The sequence below is a fragment of the Seriola lalandi genome, unplaced genomic scaffold (assembly GCF_002814215.2).
Source record: "Seriola lalandi dorsalis isolate HSWRI2012SDOR001 ecotype SW California unplaced genomic scaffold, Sedor1 jcf7180002054660, whole genome shotgun sequence".
Taxonomy (NCBI): Eukaryota; Metazoa; Chordata; class Actinopteri; order Carangiformes; family Carangidae; genus Seriola; species Seriola lalandi.
In genome coordinates, this window is record NW_019525213.1 from 1,343,922 (window position 1) to 1,360,898 (window position 16,977).

General features: G+C 41.9%; 1 protein-coding gene across 2 annotated transcripts in view; it reads left to right on the forward strand.

The window, feature by feature from the left end:
• map4k5 (mitogen-activated protein kinase kinase kinase kinase 5) overlaps positions 1-16,543 on the forward strand; it is a 31,361-nt gene extending 14,818 nt beyond the window's left edge. The window contains exons 13-34 of one of the 2 annotated variants that reach the window (XM_087177898.1): positions 378-494; positions 1,208-1,286; positions 1,971-2,042; positions 3,118-3,176; positions 3,349-3,416; positions 4,578-4,622; positions 4,715-4,757; positions 4,886-5,096; positions 5,376-5,461; positions 5,890-5,931; positions 6,214-6,298; positions 6,386-6,465; positions 7,664-7,724; positions 8,557-8,671; positions 8,962-9,020; positions 9,292-9,395; positions 9,746-9,923; positions 10,241-10,309; positions 10,419-10,511; positions 10,738-10,808; positions 12,510-12,565; positions 15,501-16,543. In XM_087177898.1, coding sequence (XP_087034024.1) covers positions 378-494; positions 1,208-1,286; positions 1,971-2,042; positions 3,118-3,176; positions 3,349-3,416; positions 4,578-4,622; positions 4,715-4,757; positions 4,886-5,096; positions 5,376-5,461; positions 5,890-5,931; positions 6,214-6,298; positions 6,386-6,465; positions 7,664-7,724; positions 8,557-8,671; positions 8,962-9,020; positions 9,292-9,395; positions 9,746-9,923; positions 10,241-10,309; positions 10,419-10,511; positions 10,738-10,808; positions 12,510-12,565; positions 15,501-15,588 — 1,881 coding nt within the window. In that variant the 3' untranslated portion in view covers positions 15,589-16,543. The remainder of the gene's footprint in view (positions 1-377; positions 495-1,207; positions 1,287-1,970; positions 2,043-3,117; positions 3,177-3,348; positions 3,417-4,577; positions 4,623-4,714; positions 4,758-4,885; positions 5,097-5,375; positions 5,462-5,889; positions 5,932-6,213; positions 6,299-6,385; positions 6,466-7,663; positions 7,725-8,556; positions 8,672-8,961; positions 9,021-9,291; positions 9,396-9,745; positions 9,924-10,240; positions 10,310-10,418; positions 10,512-10,737; positions 10,809-12,509; positions 12,566-15,500) is intronic. The other variant, XM_023420973.2, reaches the window with a different exon arrangement.
• Positions 16,544-16,977: the final 434 nt, after the last annotated feature.

Genomic DNA, 16,977 nt, shown 5'->3' on the forward strand with positions numbered 1-16,977 from the left:
TCATAGCTGAAGTGCCTCAACTCATTTAAGACGAAGGAAAAGGCCAGTTAGCACCTGTTTTTAATCTTCAGACCTCAGTCATATTCTAACTACACTTCTTCTGTTTCTTAAAAGCTACTTCTATTCTCATGGAGTCTCATTCTCACAGTTCATGTCTCTTGAGGATAGTTCTGGCCCCGTAGTTAATGCAGACAGTCTGAATTACTCTAACAGTGAAACTAGGACTTACATCTCTCTTTCTGCAGGGAGGTTGTGGCTCTTCACCTAGTTTCATGGATCTTGCATGTCAGATTAGGGATGTCACACTGCTGATACAAACTATTATCAAATTGTGCAGCAGTTTACAATAACTTGCAATCCTTTCTTGTTTCTTGCAGCATGTGTTTGTGGCCCAGACGGGTTTGACAAGGAGGCTCGCTGTCGACCTCCTGGATAAGATGAACAACCCAGACAACCACCAGCATTACAGTGAGGTGGACGATGATGACCTCGAGGTAATGTCTGGTTCCATCACATATAACTCAGAATAATGGAATTACCTGGAACAAGAAAAAAAATGTCCTTTTGTTTTTTTTCTGCTTAATTACAAAACAAGAAACTGGTTCAAAAATCAAAACAGTGCCTGTCAAATTTGAGTAAAACAGCTTTTCATGCAAACACTGACTGACTCGCTATCAGCAGCGACTGTAAATATTCCCACAGCCTGTTTTTTCAGCAACATGGATATAAAACATGCAAGGTGAGCTTTGCTGAAATTTCCCTTCCCCTTCGACATTATTATTCAAACGGGACTCAACATGACATCTGTGTGGCAGCCAAAGAGGTGGTACCAGTGCCTTTTTAAAAGCCCATTGTGCTTTTCTCACCCTGACAGCAGTGGCACTGTCTTGGCCACGATGAATGAAAAACACCCTGAGAGCTATTGACTGCAAGCAATGGAGCTTGTTGCAAACAAACAGCCACTGGGATGCATAATAATGTGATGATGCATAAAGACGCAGCACAAAAAGTAGCTCTCGGATCTGCTTTATCTAGTTTGTGCAGATTATTTCAAAAGATAAATTTAACAATTGTGCCAAATGACTCAAGGCAGTGTCGTAATCATTTGATGACTCTTTACTCGACTCTTCACTTGTCTTATCAAGTGCTGCTCCTGCAGTTAAAACTTATTTCCTTATCTTGCAATCTCATTCACTCTTTGTTTCAGCCCCTGTCTGCAGTCAGACACACAATCCGCTCCACCAATAAACAAGCCAGAGCTGAGAGGACGCGCTCAGAGATTAACTGTAAGTGAACAAAAAGCACAAAACCGCATCACCAAGATCAACCCCCTCCCATGAATCCGTCCTGTCACTGGTTGTTGTGTCAGTCAGCCTGGGTGTTTAGATTGAAAGAGGTCCGGCGGCTTGTCTAAGGGTCATCCCACTAATCCCGCAGCACTGGCTGGCATTATTCCAGAAGCATGTGGTAGTGTGTATAAAAATAGCCTGGGGATTCACAGTAGAGAAAATGGATGTAGTAGAGCTAATGATGCTTCTGTGCAGCATAAAGTAGCAAGTAACTGTCCCTCATCTTTCACTAAAAGAATAATGTGAAATGGCTTGTCTGAAGGGTCAATGAGGTTTCCTGAGGAATTTGGTTTTTAGTCAACAGTTGTTGGGACTGAATTTGGCAGAGGATGCAGCTTAATAGATTGTTCAAATTCATATTTAAGAATGTGCAACCCTTCAGGGAAGTTGTTGTGTGTTTGTGTCGTCTTCGGTTGTTGTACAGAACTTGTCATATCTTCATTCTAGGTTGTTGTTGTAGTAACAGTGCGGTGGTGAAGTGTGTCCGTATACGTATTTGTAGCGATACGTACTGTGCCTCATTGTGTTTTTGTGCTTGTTTGTACTGTGATCGTTTGTACCTCCTGTTTGGTTTCATCTATATTTCTCACAATTGCGTCTGACTTTCCCTCCTACATGAAGCAAACAATGGGACACACCAAGGAGGGCCATGCTCAAGTCCTAGCTTCACTGAGGGACACAGGGGGGATGCAGGTTAGTGACAGTGTAGTGAGACAGTGTGTGTTTGTATAAATCCCTAGCTCACTCCTACGACTTCCTGAGAAATAGGATAATGTTGTAGCACACAACAGAACATTTTGTTTGAGACTTAAGTGGCACTAATAAGGTGAGTTCCTGTGCATGGGTTGGCCGCTTACTGTGGCTTTAGCTTGAATAAGGTTGAATAATTTGGTCATTGTGACATTTTTGTCCCTGTCAGTGTCTGAAATAAAAATTAAACTTAAGATGACTAATCAGATCCTAACAAGGAAGCTCAGTTCGACTCGTTCGTCTCACCTGATTCCTCAACCTCACCTTCTCAAATGTTTTCCTGAAGGTTAGTTCTGTGTGTGTGTGTGTGTGTGTGTGTGTTTGTGTGACTCACCTCCTCATTGTTATCAGTGTTTTAAATAACTGCGGCACCACATTATCAGCTCCACCTCAAGTAGAAAATCACTGAAAAAAAAAGTGGTCTGAATTCTTGAATACAAAGTTTCTTTGTTAATGAGAAGCTGATTATGTGGTAGTATTTATTGGCAGGTTGGTTGATTTCTTTCGCCTTCATAATTGCAGCAGTATCACATCATGTTTATATTGGACACCACACCAGTCTCGTCTATGGGATCAACAGTTTGACAGAATGTGACCTCAAACCTAAACTAAGAGGAATCTGCTCCATGGTTTATTTGTACTTCTCTCTCTCTTACCAATATTTCCCCAACATGAAGAGATCTGGTCAGTGTCACTTGTAATCCGTGTTTGTCTTTGGGGACGGACTCGTCTTGAGGCTCCAGACCAAACATTCACATAGTAGTACAATAAGTCAGTGAAGGGCCCTGTTGGTGCTTTGACAGGTATGTTGCAATGGAAGCAGTTGATCTGCTCTTGGTTAATTCTTACACGTGATTATATGCTAAGAATGGACTGAGAGTGTTTTCCAAGGTTCCTGGTGCTACTCCCAAGGCTTTGTGTGTCTTGAAGTGTGGATACTGATGCCCTCTAGTGCCAAAGATGTGTGTAAGGGAAAGGGAAAAAATAAAAGACTGAACACAATTTTTGTCATTCGCAGTCGACAAGCTCCAGTTTGAACCACCACTCCGGAAGGAAACTGAGGCTCATTCTGAAATGGTGATAATTATCTTCACTTTTGTCAATACTAATATTCAAGTACTACTTTCTGTTTCTGTTTGGCATCAGTTGAGTTTATGTGCATGCACGAAAACAAAAAATATATACTCACAAATAACAGAATGCAGGTATTTTAAAATTTCTATTTTTGTGCATGTGTGCCTTTCCACAGGATGTGAGTAAAGATAATGACTTCCCTTCCCCCTGGAGTCCCTTTGCTGAGGGAGGAATAACAACCAGGTAATCCATGGAAACTGTTGTCATGGGAACTGCTCCTATTTACCCCCCTGCTCTCTCTCTCTCTCTCTCTCTCTGTGTGTGTGTGTTTCACTTTCCCTCTTCACCTGGCTTATTTATTAGATGGATGCGTCTCTGGAGGTTCATCCAGAGACAAACGTGGTTAAAGTTTTGTGTCTTTATTTATTTTACCTATTTAAAAACACAAAATTCAGGGATCCCCAACATGATTGGTCGATAGTGTTGAGTGACAAAGTATACTTTAAGAAAGCAAGAGTTTCAAATGAAAAGAATGGCATATTAGCTTTCCGCTAGTCAGTCATTATGTTCTGTAATCTAATATCCATTGTTGACACTGATTGTAAACGGATTTTCTTATGGATGCTCCTCACTGTCTCTCACATTAACCTGCTTACTCACTAGATCTAACCTGTGTCTGTGCATGAACTCACTCTCCCTCATCTGCAGTCTAAAATGTCACTTTGGCTCTTAAGCTCCTTCTCACTTGTCCATGTGCTTTGACCGTTTTTCTCCTTCCACTTCTCTCTGTCCCCTTCTGGCTGTCGGCTTCTCTCTCGTCTTGTCCCGCGCAGGAGCCTTCTCAAAAGCGTTGAGGATGAATTGTTCCAACGGTAACACTAACATTGTGTGTGCTGTAGTAGTGTATACACCATCCGCCCGACCCCCCCTAGCTTGGTCACCACCATTTTTGCATTGAGGTTTTAGCACCCACAGTGTTCACAAATCACCGTCACTGGCAACCCTCCATTCCCCATGTGTAGCTGTAGCTGTAGATCCAAATTTTGCATACCGCTGCACACACGAGTCTGAGGTAGGACGGCAGGTCGGACAGTGTGATGTAGAAAGTTGTCTGCGGACCTTGGTTTTGGTCCCAGTGTTAATTTTTCAAGCTAATGTCAAAGTAAACATAGTTGTTGACGATGAACCTCGTATTAAGATAAACAATATTTTTTGTGGTTTCCATCCCATGAAGTTCACTTAAGGTTCAGCAATAGAACAAATACACCCCTCTTCTTCTCCTTGGGGTCATGCTCTCTTTATCTCTAAGGAGGGATTTTACATAAACATTTTAACCACTAACACCCGCCCTGAGCTCTGATGGGTCTTATTTTCCACACTCATTATTTTGTTTATGTCCTGCAGGGGACACATCGCCCATCTTGAAGACGCCTTTGAAGAATTCGAGCTGTGAGTGACGTTAATAGATTAAATTTCATCATAAACACACAAACATTCTTTGCTGTCTTTCTAAAAAAAAAAAAAAAATGCCTCCATTTCAGGTCAACTCTCAAGCCAGGGGTTCCTCCTCCTCTGCCCCCAAAGGTGAGACCCAAAACTATAAAATGTTTTTCGCTATTTGCATTTTTTTTGTAATTAGCATCGATGCTAAGTGTGTCCACTGCAGAGTGTTTCTTTGAATGAAGACCAAACTGTTTTTCCCTTATTTTCAGCCACGATTAAACAGTTCATCAGAGGAGCTCGGCCTTAACGAAGAGAGGTCTCTGACAGTGCGGAGGTTTCCGAACTCAGAGAACGGGCCGAACCAGGTGGCTCGCAGACAGAGCACACCTGAGCAGGGCAACAAGGTGGAGCACTCGTCTCCAGATTTCCTCTCCGCCAGCGTCAGCAGCCCCGGCCTTTTGTCTCACGCCTCTGATCCTGGTGAGTCTCTGCTTTTCTTGTCTAACTGGAATTTACCTACAGTTCTGTGCAGTGAGCTGTTCATATGGCTTCCATTGGTGTCTGTCCTCTTAAATCAAGCATGTCCCTAAATGTGCACTTATTTTATTTTTTACAAGCTCTCAATAAATCTAAATGTAAAGGTAAGACGGCCTGATGCAAATGTGTCTGATCTTTGGATATAGATCCTGTGTGTCTGACAGTATGATTAACAGCTGTGCTACAGATGTAATTTTCCATCTGCCCGCTCTCTTGTGACAGATAATGATTCGGATGGCAGTGTGAATGGAGGCAGTCCCAAGCCGCCACCCAACCAGCAGCACTGGAGAGAGAAAAAGGAATTCCCTGTGAGTTTAAAGATATTGCACAAATACATTACGTTACAGTATGGGTTTCAGTCAAGACCACCACACTTCTCATTTTTGTTTTCATTGGGTTTTAGGATGAAAAAGTCATCTATCATCTTGGAACCTATATTTTATATGTGGCGTGTGTCCAACTAGCTGGCTGATGTTTCACAGAAACCTCAAATATGATGGTTTTCTTTTGTAAGATCCAAACACTGATAATTAAAGAGGGGAATCTGGCGTCCACTCGTGTTTAATTGACTTTGACAGAACACATAGAAAAAACTGTCCATATTGTTTGTTGTTTGCATGATTGTTCAGGCTGAAGCTAAATTAGGCAGCTATATTTAAAGTAATTGTTGTTGTCTCTCTGTGTTGTGAAACTTCATTATCTCACGGTTTTTTTTGTTTCCTCTTCTCCTCTGTAGAAACCAGCTATCAACGGCCTGCCACCCACTCCGAAAGTACTGGTGAGTGAATAATCTGCATTGTACCTCACAGTCCTCACTCCTCCCTGCTGGCCTGGTTTCATGAGCACTGTTATTAAATTCTTGTCAGAAATGCTGCTGTACATTCTGTAGATATTTGGGGTCCACAGAGCTTTCTGCTTTGCGGTTGCCTCTGATCTGCTCCAGCTCCAGCTCCAGCTCCAGCTCCAGCTCCAGCTCCAGCTCATTAAACCCTGGCTGACATTTTAGCGCTTCACTGATCCAGAGACTGCCGGTTTTGAGCTGTGTTGCTTTTCGTTGCAGATGGGAGCCTGTTTCTCTAAAGTGTTTGACGGCTGTCCACTGAAGATAAACTGCGCCACATCATGGATTCATCCAGACACCAAAGGTACAGCCTCATGCAACAAACACCATCAACAAACAGGCAGAATCAACATGTTTTATCAAAGCCAATACATCTTTTTTTCTCTTCTAGATCAGTACCTAATCTTTGGGACAGAGGATGGAATCTATACGCTGAATCTTAATGAGCTGCATGAAGCCACAATGGAGCAGGTAACAGTAGATATATATACATATATTGTTAGCTAACCCTTGCCCCCCATAGTTACTGTTACTACGCCCACCAAGCTTTCCATTCAGGCACAACACATATGCGGTTTACAACTGTAAAAGTGGCAGATTTTCGACTCAAAACTTTTAGAAATTATTGGAAATAATCTGTTGTTGATTTCAGACGGAGGTCGACAAAAGCAGCAGACTTCTCAACTCTAGCCAACAACCAACAACTTTGTCGGTTGAACCATCAGCCGTAACTAGGCTTCTAATTAAGTTAACTTTGGCTCCATGAGTTGGATGGAAAAACTGTCTCCGGCTGACCTTAATGTTTCCGTCCGAGTCGTTTTAATACAGTAATCTGGTTACGCGCAATATATTGCCAAAAGCCTGAGACTAGGGCTCCGTGTCCCAGACTAAAAATTAACTGGATCACCAGTTAATGATCCATGGAAATTACATGTAACTAAATAAAGAAACAGCATTTTTCTTGTAGTGCCGGTAGTATAAATGTGATGAGGAGTGTGAAGGGTAAGATCAGACTCTTATTTTGTTGTAACATAACCTTGTTGGCTGCTTAGCTTCTATATTTGTTTGTATTTTCAAACACTATGTTTCACCTTTAACGTTAACAAGAGAAAAGACTTTTAGGATGAGGACTAACCAGGATGTTTAGCAGACATAACCCAGTGTCGGGTAATGTTGCTGGAGTGTAAACGTCCCAAAATGCAGTAAAGAGCGGGGGAGAGCTGCGAGCATAACCCTAAACTCTGATAACATCCAGGACTGTCTTAAACACAGTGTGAAAATACTACACGCTGCGATGTGCTAGTTATGAGCCCCACAAACTCATGTGGTCACTTAATGATGTCCTCCTTTGCCTTTGAATTAATTGCATGGTTGGTACTAAAGCACAGAGTTTTATCCCATTTTTGGTTTTAGAAATGTTTGAAAACAAATATACAACCCTCCAGACTCTTACTAGAGCTCCTTTGCATCATGTGCAGAAATCTAAGGCTTGTCAGACCTGCTGTGCCTGGTTACGGTTGCTAAGCTATTATTGGACAGTTCAGGGGAGGGGTTCAGCAGAGATTTAATTGACAAATTCATGTTCTTTCAGCCCCTTTTACTCCCTCCATTGAGATCTAAAGTGCAGCTATATAGTGATTGTGCCATCTTTGTTTAACTCCCTGTTTAGCTCTTCCCAAGGAAGTGTACGTGGCTGTACGTTATCAACAACAACCTGATGTCTTTATCTGGTAAGTGATGGACTTATCACAGCGTCCTGCTTCACTGGCCACTGTCATAACCTGCTGCTTCTTTGTCCTGTGTTATCTGACTGCCCCTGAAGGCAACACAGTCCCTTCATATCTGCAGCCCTAAAATAACAGTTTCTTTTATTTGCCATCAGAAAGCCTCTATAAGAACCGTGTAGCACAGTGACGCATCTGACTTTACAGCCTGTTCCTCTGCAGAGGAACCACTCTTATATTGATCTTTTTTAGGTTGCAGTGTATAACAGCTGCAAAAGCAAGTGTAGTTTGTTTCATACGATAGAACAGAAATGCTGTTTGTTGTGAGAAAACTCAGATCATCTATCATTGGAAACCAAACTGTCTTCAGTTGGCTGTCGTAAGAACAGAAACCTTCTCTCAGTTTAACAGTTGAGAGGATGCGATTACAAAGTGCGAGGTCCACTTTCGGTTTTACCTTCAGCAGTTTGCCCCTTGGTATACTAAACCCCTGTTCTCTTCTCCTCTTCCCTTGGACACTGTCCATCCTCCTCTCGCCTGGCTTGATTTGATATTCTACTAACTGGCTTCATCAGAAGGTAATCATGCTTCACATCATCATCACCACACTTCTTTTTTTTTTTTTTTTTTTTTTTTTCTTCTGTTCACATCTAACCTTTCTACATGTGAAAGCTGCTTCATGGGATACAGGATGTGTTGAGAAAATGATGTTCATAATGTGAAGAAAACGTTAACTCAGTCCTTGTCTGTCATATTTAAGATGAGTACATTTTAACTCTTGGCTTCAATTACTAATATGCTACTCGCTCATGATTGAATATACTGTATTTTGCTTTAGGGAAAACCTTCCAGCTGTATTCCCACAATCTCATCGGGCTGTTTGAGCAGCTGAAGAAGCCCGGCCTGGCTGCTCAGTTCCAGACTCATCGCTTCCCAGACAAAATTTTACCCAGGTGAGATCATCGCATATTTTGCTCCGAATCTTGTCTCTCATATAACATTCTCTTCACCACACTTTTCAGCAACAGTCCTGTCACTTCTGTGATAAGGTGATAACTCTGCTTTTTCTAACTTGAAGCATGTTGTTACACTCATGCTGTGCAATCTTTTTGCTCTGCCATCATGACAAACGACTGCAGTGGTAGAGAAAAAGGAGAACCACTGGCCAACTTCCCTGATTTTAGACGTCATTGGCTCTTTTAAGACTGTGGTCAAGACTGACATGACTGTTTTCTCTTTTAAGGAGGTTTGCCTTGACGACTAAGATCCCTGACACAAAGGGCTGTCACAAGTGCTGCATTGGTGAGTGACCCTCCCCTCCCCCTTAGTTCTATTTCCTCTCCCTTTCATCATATTAAACAAGAAACATCTCCTTATAGTCACATCCTCCATTTTTGTTCCGTCAACCATCATGACTCATATTATGCACTTAATTTGAAATGTTGAATAAACAGAATTTTTCAGATTTTTCATGACTGAGTTTCTCTAGTCTCCTGATATAAACTGTTGTAGAGGATGGACACAGCTCAGGCTAGCTGCACTTGTTGACACTCTTTTCCTCTCTGTTTCACAGTGAGAAACCCGTACACAGGCCACAAGTATCTGTGTGGAGCGCTGCAGTCTGGGATTGTCCTATTGCAGTGGTATGAGCCCATGCAGAGGTTCATGCTGATCAAGGTCAGTTCACTTCTTTCTTTCTTGTTTGAAACATTACTTTGTCCCCACAAATTTCCCTTGTAGAACATTTTTTTATTCTGAAAAACTGTCCTACAATATTTCTCCAAGTAGCATGTCTTTAATTTTATTTTGAAATCTAGCAGTGCAGGGAAACTTGAATAAACTATCCATCACCCCTTTGCTTTTAAAATCAAGTTGTCTATGTTCCCAGGGAATAATTATAAGCACAACACTACTGCACCGGGAGCAAAATGTCACTAGCTTCACACTACGAAAATAATTCAAAACTTTATTAATAATCAGAAAACACTGACAGTAACCACTGTGTCGACTCCCTCTTCCTGCTGCAGCATTTTGACTTCCCTCTTCCCAGCCCGCTGAAAGTGTTTGAGATGCTGGTGGTCCCAGAGCAGGAGTATCCTCTGGTGTGTGTGGCCATCAGCCAGGGCACAGAGCCGGGCCAGGTGGTCCGCTTTGAGACTATCAACCTCAACTCCTGCTCCTCCTGGTTCACAGAGATAGGAACAAGTAAGGCAAACATGTAAATGTACTGTGGCGTAGAGATGAATGCCACGGGACCAATACAACTAATTGTTGTGTTAGGAAGTGGTTGAATGATGACTTCTTCAGAAACCAGTTCCTCTATTCACAGAAACCCCAATAGTGTACAAAGCACCAGCCTCTTTGTGGTTGTGTTATTGATGCTGTGCGATATACATCATCCTCTTTGACGGCTTTTGTACAATTTGAACAAACGGGCAACATATTATGATGTGACTTTCTGTCTGTACATTGGCTGGGATGTTAGAGAACAGGATTGTTACTGTTACCTCTCCTTTCCACAGATAATCAGCAGGTGGATGCAATCCATGTCACCCAGCTGGAGAGAGACACAGTGTTGGTGTGTTTGGACCGTACGTGAATTCTCTTTTTAATAGTTTCGACCTGTAAAATCTCTACAAACATTCTTTGAGGAAACAAGTTTGTTTATTCTAAACAGCCTTTTGTTATTTTATTCCCCAGAAAATTTGAAGATTGTTAATCTCCAGGGCAGACTGAAGTCCAACAAGAAGCTGGCATCTGAGCTGAGCTTTGACTTCTGCATCGGATCTGTTGGTAAGTACAGGAGCACATGAGTGTGGAGAATGGTTTATGTCAGTGTGAGAACTTAGATCCTTTATTTAAAGGGGGTATATAACATATATCCAGCAACGATGCATATTCGATTTGTGTTTTTTGTAAAAATCGAACTGAATTGCATCTCACACATACTTGTTGTTCTCCTTAATCAAGCTGGCCATGCTGCACTAACATGTGGCCTCTTCCCTCTCTGTTGTAACAGTGTGCCTTCAGGACAGTGTCCTGGCTTTCTGGAAACACGGCATGCAGGGAAAGAGCTTCAAGTCCAATGAGGTAAAATACATCATAACCACTACAACTGGGTTAAATCTCTGGTACTCCAATACTGGTTGTAAATGTTGCATTCAAACATTTTTCAGTCTTTACAATCAGATCACACTTTAGATCTCCTCAGGTAATGATGGTGTGAGGATCAAAGAGCAACTCCACATAAAACATTATTTTGTGCTTTTATCAGTTTTGATGGGTGATTACAGAATAGAAACTCTGAATGCAGTTTGTGTCACCTCCATGAATTGAAGCGTCTTTGTTCTACACATGAACAAACACCTCTGCCTCTGGTCAACAAAGACCCTGAGTGCCGTCCTTTTATATGCGTGGCTACATGCTGTAGGTGATCCCGGGAGATAAGCCCTCAGGTGGAGCCAGACAAAGTGTCTTTGTGTGAGGCCGAGGTAATGAATTTGTCCACCTTTCACGGAGGGATTCCATGTTAACCTGATCACGAGTCGCGCTCAGCAGCACAATAAAAGTTCAAGAGATCGCGGGGAGGTGAAGCGTTCTGTTTTTATGAAAAGTGATATGGCGATAGGGGCCGCCCTTTTGAAAGCTCGCCGTGTCAGACGTGGTCGCGCCGCACTCGGATGAAACGGGTCCGTTAGCCGAGATCGTGCCCAGCGCGGCTTGACAGTTCTCCCATAGCATGGATTTTTGAAATGTCAGTGGCCATGCAAAATTCATGCTCAATCATAAACGAAACCCGTCACACAACAGGGAGCAGCACTAAATAATTCAGCCCTTGTCTCGTTATGATTCCTCTCAAAAGCGAAGGCATTCAAGGGGGCGGGTCTATTGATCCGTGCTCGCCTCAGTGGGTGCTCCCCTGAACACCCGAGACCTTGTTCTCGTTTAGACTTAAACAGATCAGATCTCTCCCAAGGCCAAGGACTTACACCTAGCAGGTGTCACCGGCCGACTATCTCGCATCTGTCGACAAGTTTTCATGTCATGTCAACACATGGGAGTGTGTTTTGAAGGGGCCCTTGTCTTTTTCACTGCAAAGTGTCAGGCTACATCTTGTGACTAGAGCAGGTAAGCCTCGGGATTGTACACAGTGACACAGAGTCCCTAGAGACAGCACTCAGTTACCTACAGTCTGTTCAAAAAACATGAAGAGTTTGTTGTTAAAGGCACAATACGTGATCCAAATGTAAATAGTCGTCCCAGCACCAAAAATAAAACACAGGACAGAAACTTTCTGACTTTGACATGTGTTTAATTCACAGACTGACACTAAACAACCGATAAACCTATGTTAATGTTGTGTGATGTCATATTAGGTTTGTATCAGTAATATTTGTCAACACACATTTCAATCATGATCAGTTAAACATCGAAATCATCAAATGTAGTTATACTGTATATGTGTGATTTAGAAGGTCAAAAAGACAGATTCAGTGTTTCAAATACTGAACACCTTCACTAACACCTCACACACTCTCACTCCTTTATATAACCTAGCTGGTAGCGCACTGCATAGCAATGATGCTGGTGCCATTTCACATGCAGCTGTCTTTCAGTTTGAGCAGCTCCAGGATTTGATTTCTTACAGGCTGCATGTCAGAATATTTGTTGAAAGAATTGTGAAATTGTAATACCAGGCACAAGTATAATGATACTTGACTATTCTTGATTTTCAGCACCACATGTACTTAAGTACTTCAGATATACAGATATATGTTCTCTCATCCGTAGGTGACCCAGGAGATTTCTGATCCAAGCAGAGTCTTCCGTCTCCTCGGGTCTGACAGGTGGGTACAGAGATTATTTCCATCTGCAGCTGCATCAGTGCACATGAGTGATCAAAAGCAACGAGTGGGGGAGGACCTACTGCAAAAATCTCAAGAGGACTTAAATAAAAAAATACATCCACAAAATATTTTCATTATCAGTATAAACCAAGGAAGAAAAGAACAACCTAATTGTATTACATTTTAAATTTCTTTTTACCCCCTCACTTTTCTTGTTTATTCCTGATGGTATAATTTATCAGCCCCATTATTTCCATAAAACCACACGCTCATGATTACGGCTGTCCTCCCTCAGGTGTTTGTGTTTTCCTATTACCTGGAAACCAGTAAACAACATGCTCACCTCCTGCTGCCTCTGACAGATCTCTCACTGTGCCGGTGTCTCCCCCTGACCTGCGGCCATGTTTTTCTCACCTCACTCTGTTTTCATCTTAGCTGAAGTTAATTGTCTCAATCTGTTTCTGCCCCTGCATCTTCCTCTCTGATGGATCTGACCCCTACTGACTGTCCCTGAATGCACCTGTGACATTAACCTTGAATACCCTCTCTCTCTCTCTCTCTCTCCCTCTCTCTCTTTCTCTCTCTCTCTCTCTCTCTCTCTCTCTCTCTCTGTCCGTCTGTCTGATGCTTGTTGCCTCAGTAGATCTGCTGGCAGCGAGATGAAGGCAGAGCATTGATAAAATACAACAAAACTGCAATGTGTCATTGCTCAAGCAGTTCTCTGTGTAGTGTCACTGTGGATTTATGGATTAATCTCTTTACTTCTGAACCTTTTTTTTTAGATGGATTAATTGATTGTTGATGTACATGACATGTTTAGGTAATTATTCACATAGAAAATGTCAAAAACAAGTGAAAAATGCTAGTAGGTTGTGAGAGCCCGATCTTATCTGTCTTTGTCCACAGTTCAAAATGCAGAAGATATTCCAGTTCAAATTATATAAAACAGTGAAAAGCTGCAAATTATCACATTTTCGAAGCTGGAACCAGACAGTGTTCAGCATCTTTGCTTGTTACATTCCTTGAGCAGTTACTAAGTAATATGCAGTTTGTTTGTTTTTTTAGAGTAATCCAATAATCATTTGTCAATAAGATGTCAGATATTGAAAAATGACATCATTGAAAAATGACATCATAATTACCTCAAATCCAATGTGATGCCTTCAGATTTATTTATTTTTTTAAACCCAAACTTAGTGAGTTTACGATCATAAGATGAAGAAAAGCAGCAGATCTTCACACTGGAGAAGCCAGAGCAAGATAATGTTGAGTATTAGTTTTAGTTTCAGTAATTTTCCAGAATAGTTGCAGATTCTGTCATTCAACAATTCGACTAATCATTTCAACACTATAACAAAGTCAAAGAGGAAAAGAACAAAAGTTGTTACATATTATGATTAAAACTGTGCAGTTAATGCAGTTTGTGCAACAGCTTTACTCCTGCACAGACTGACACTGGGCTGCAGGTAACAATTAGTCTGTGAAATGTCAAAAAGTAGTGGAACAAATGCTCATCATGATTTGCTAGAACCTGAGGTGAAATGATCCAACAAGTGAAAACCTAAAGATATTCAATGCACAATGATATAAAACAGAGAGAAACAGTAAATTGATGATTTATCGATTATAAACGAAGCTGAAAGTTAATTTTCGGTCAGTCGACTGATCAATTAATCGCTTCAGACTGATGTCGTGATGATTGGTTTCAACTGCAGACACAGCAGGACGTGATTTAGCTCTCTCACGCTCACTCACACACAGACACACACAGACACACACACACACACACACACACACACACACACACACACACAGCATGCTCAGTTCAGGAGACTCTCCCAGCAGCGGCGCTCAGCTGGCGATGCCTCCTGATGGAGCCGCCCCGCCTGTGGCACCGGAGCGAGGCCTCTCTCTGCCCAGCCCCCCTCTCCCATGTTTTATTCACCGCTGCCCAGACACTGCCAGCCTGGTTTGAGTGTCTCTCCATGCCTCTGTAATTTCATCTGATGGAACAGACAGTATGGACTGTAGCTTCCCCGCTCACCTGTCACAGCCACGAGACAAACGGCATCTGAAGATGCACCCGCTGCCGGCCCGATCGAGCTGTCATCTGACTGACGCTTGACGTGCCATTTAACATGCACGGCTGTGTCACCGCACTGTCCTGTGAGCAGGCTGATACCGTTAACATGATGCTACGAGTCTTGTCGTTGTCGTTGCAGTTAAATTATTAGCAAGTTTCCTATCAATCACCCTAACAATAAGCGACACGTCTCTGCTGGTGGCAGAAGTTAACCGACCGACTTAATGTTATTTCCTAACATTTTGTCAACGTGTTAGTCCTGGAGAAGAGAGATTTATTGTCGTGTTATCCAGTCAGTAAAGTCTTTAAGCCTTGTAACTGTGAAATACACAGAATTCACACTTTGCAAAGTAAAGCAAATGTTTTAAGGTCAATGTTCTTAAGTTTTATTTGCAAACCATACAGCCATGAACTGAAACCGGTGGCTGTCTGGAGGGAGAAAAGAATTCAGTCTTCTAAAAAGCTCTTGAATGGTTTTGAAAACTCATCAGAGTTAAAGGAATAATCCACCTTTTTTTACAATACGCTTTAAGCTTTTACTACTCTCGTCTGTTTCTTAAAAATGGAGCAAAACCTAGGAGAAGATTGGCTTAGCTTAGCATGGAATCAGAGGGGGAACTGTTAGCATGGCTCCATCAAAAAGTGTGCCTTTAATTAACATGCTATTTATACGACATCTTTGAATGACGTCTTTGAAAATAGCAGCTTTCCTTGTGGCTGAGTTCAGTTCTAAAGTTGCCACATTGACATTGAAGTTTTCTCAAGGTGCAGCCAGTTTCTTCAGCTTTGGCTTCATGTTGTAGCATCGCCACCTTCATGTAATGTCTCTCGTCTCCTGTGTTTGTTTTGCAGGGTGGTGGTTTTGGAGAGTCGACCCACAGACAACCCCACGGCCCTGAGCAACCTCTACATCTTAGCAGGTCATGAGAACAGTTACTGATCTTCTGCCAGAGACTGGACAGGTCTTAGGAAAGTGGATAAGATGCCTCAGTTTTGGGAGAAAACTCCAGACTTTCGCCTAGGGTTCAGTGTCATGAGAAACTGGTTTAAAACAGATATTGGGAGCTTTTGTTACTGATTGCGGGATTGACAGGTCAGTAAAAGCGGAGCGTCTTCAGACTGGATTCATGAGTAGCCTTACACCAGCAAACACGTTCGCTGTAGCTCCGCTCATCACAAGCGACGAGGAAACTTATGAGAAATAATAAAAGCTCAAATGAACAATGTTACCTAGCATTTCTCTCACTTTTCTGTACTGTGGACTGGGTTACAAACACGTTATCTAGAGGTATTATTGACAAAAGTGCCATTAAGATTCACAAGAATTTGTGATTGTATTAGCAAACAATGGGAGATTTATTGTGTAATTGTCTGTAACATGTCACACATAATCACTGCCAGTGGCAAACGTTATTAGGCTTGAAAAGAGATTTTACAACTTTGTAGTCAAACTAATAGATCAAATTAAACAGGAACCCATGAGCCATGTGGGTTATTTAAGCAATATTTATTAACCTCATGTTAAGTAATAGGGTATGTTGGATTTACAGACAGTGACAGCAGTCCTGCTGTGTGAAGATTAACTACCTAGTAAACAGTTCCTGAGCAGCTTTTGGTTATTTTTACAGCTATGTAATATAGTCGCATCTCTCCTGCTCTGCTGCATTTTTAGAAGTTGGATATAATGTACATTTTTTTCTTTACCCTCTTCTTTTATAGACCTTTTACTTCTCATTATTTGCACCATGTAAGCACTTTTGTACATTTTTTAATTTAAAATAAAATGACAAAATGAGGGACAATGCTAGGTTTTGTTAACATCTTTGCATTCCCTTCGCAAAATGTTTAATGTATGCTGTTTTTGTAATAAAAAAAAAACGCTGTTAACAAGAAAACATGAATGGACTCGGGTTTATTTTTGTGTTTGTGAGCTGATGAGGCGCCGCGTCACTCCTCGCTGATGATGCGTCTCTAATGGGAGGAAGGGGAGAGACGAGTTGAGTATTAATTTCCATTATTTCCCTATTTAGTCTTGCCATCGCTCTGACTTCACAAGCCTGCACTAATTGGTCTCTGTGCGACAGGGCGACACGTCAGGGTTCAGTTTTCCTGTAGTTTACTGCCACATGTGGAATGATGTCAGACAGATGTGGATTGGGGGATTGTGGTTGTTTTGAAAGCCACAGGAAACGTAAAGAAATAAATCCTGAAATGATCAAATCTTCAGCACAATCGCTAACAAACTCATTTAACCACCAACTCAACCTGGTGTCAGGTGTGTGAGACTTTAGGTCTTTTAAGGACGGGATTAAACGGATTGAGTTTGTGC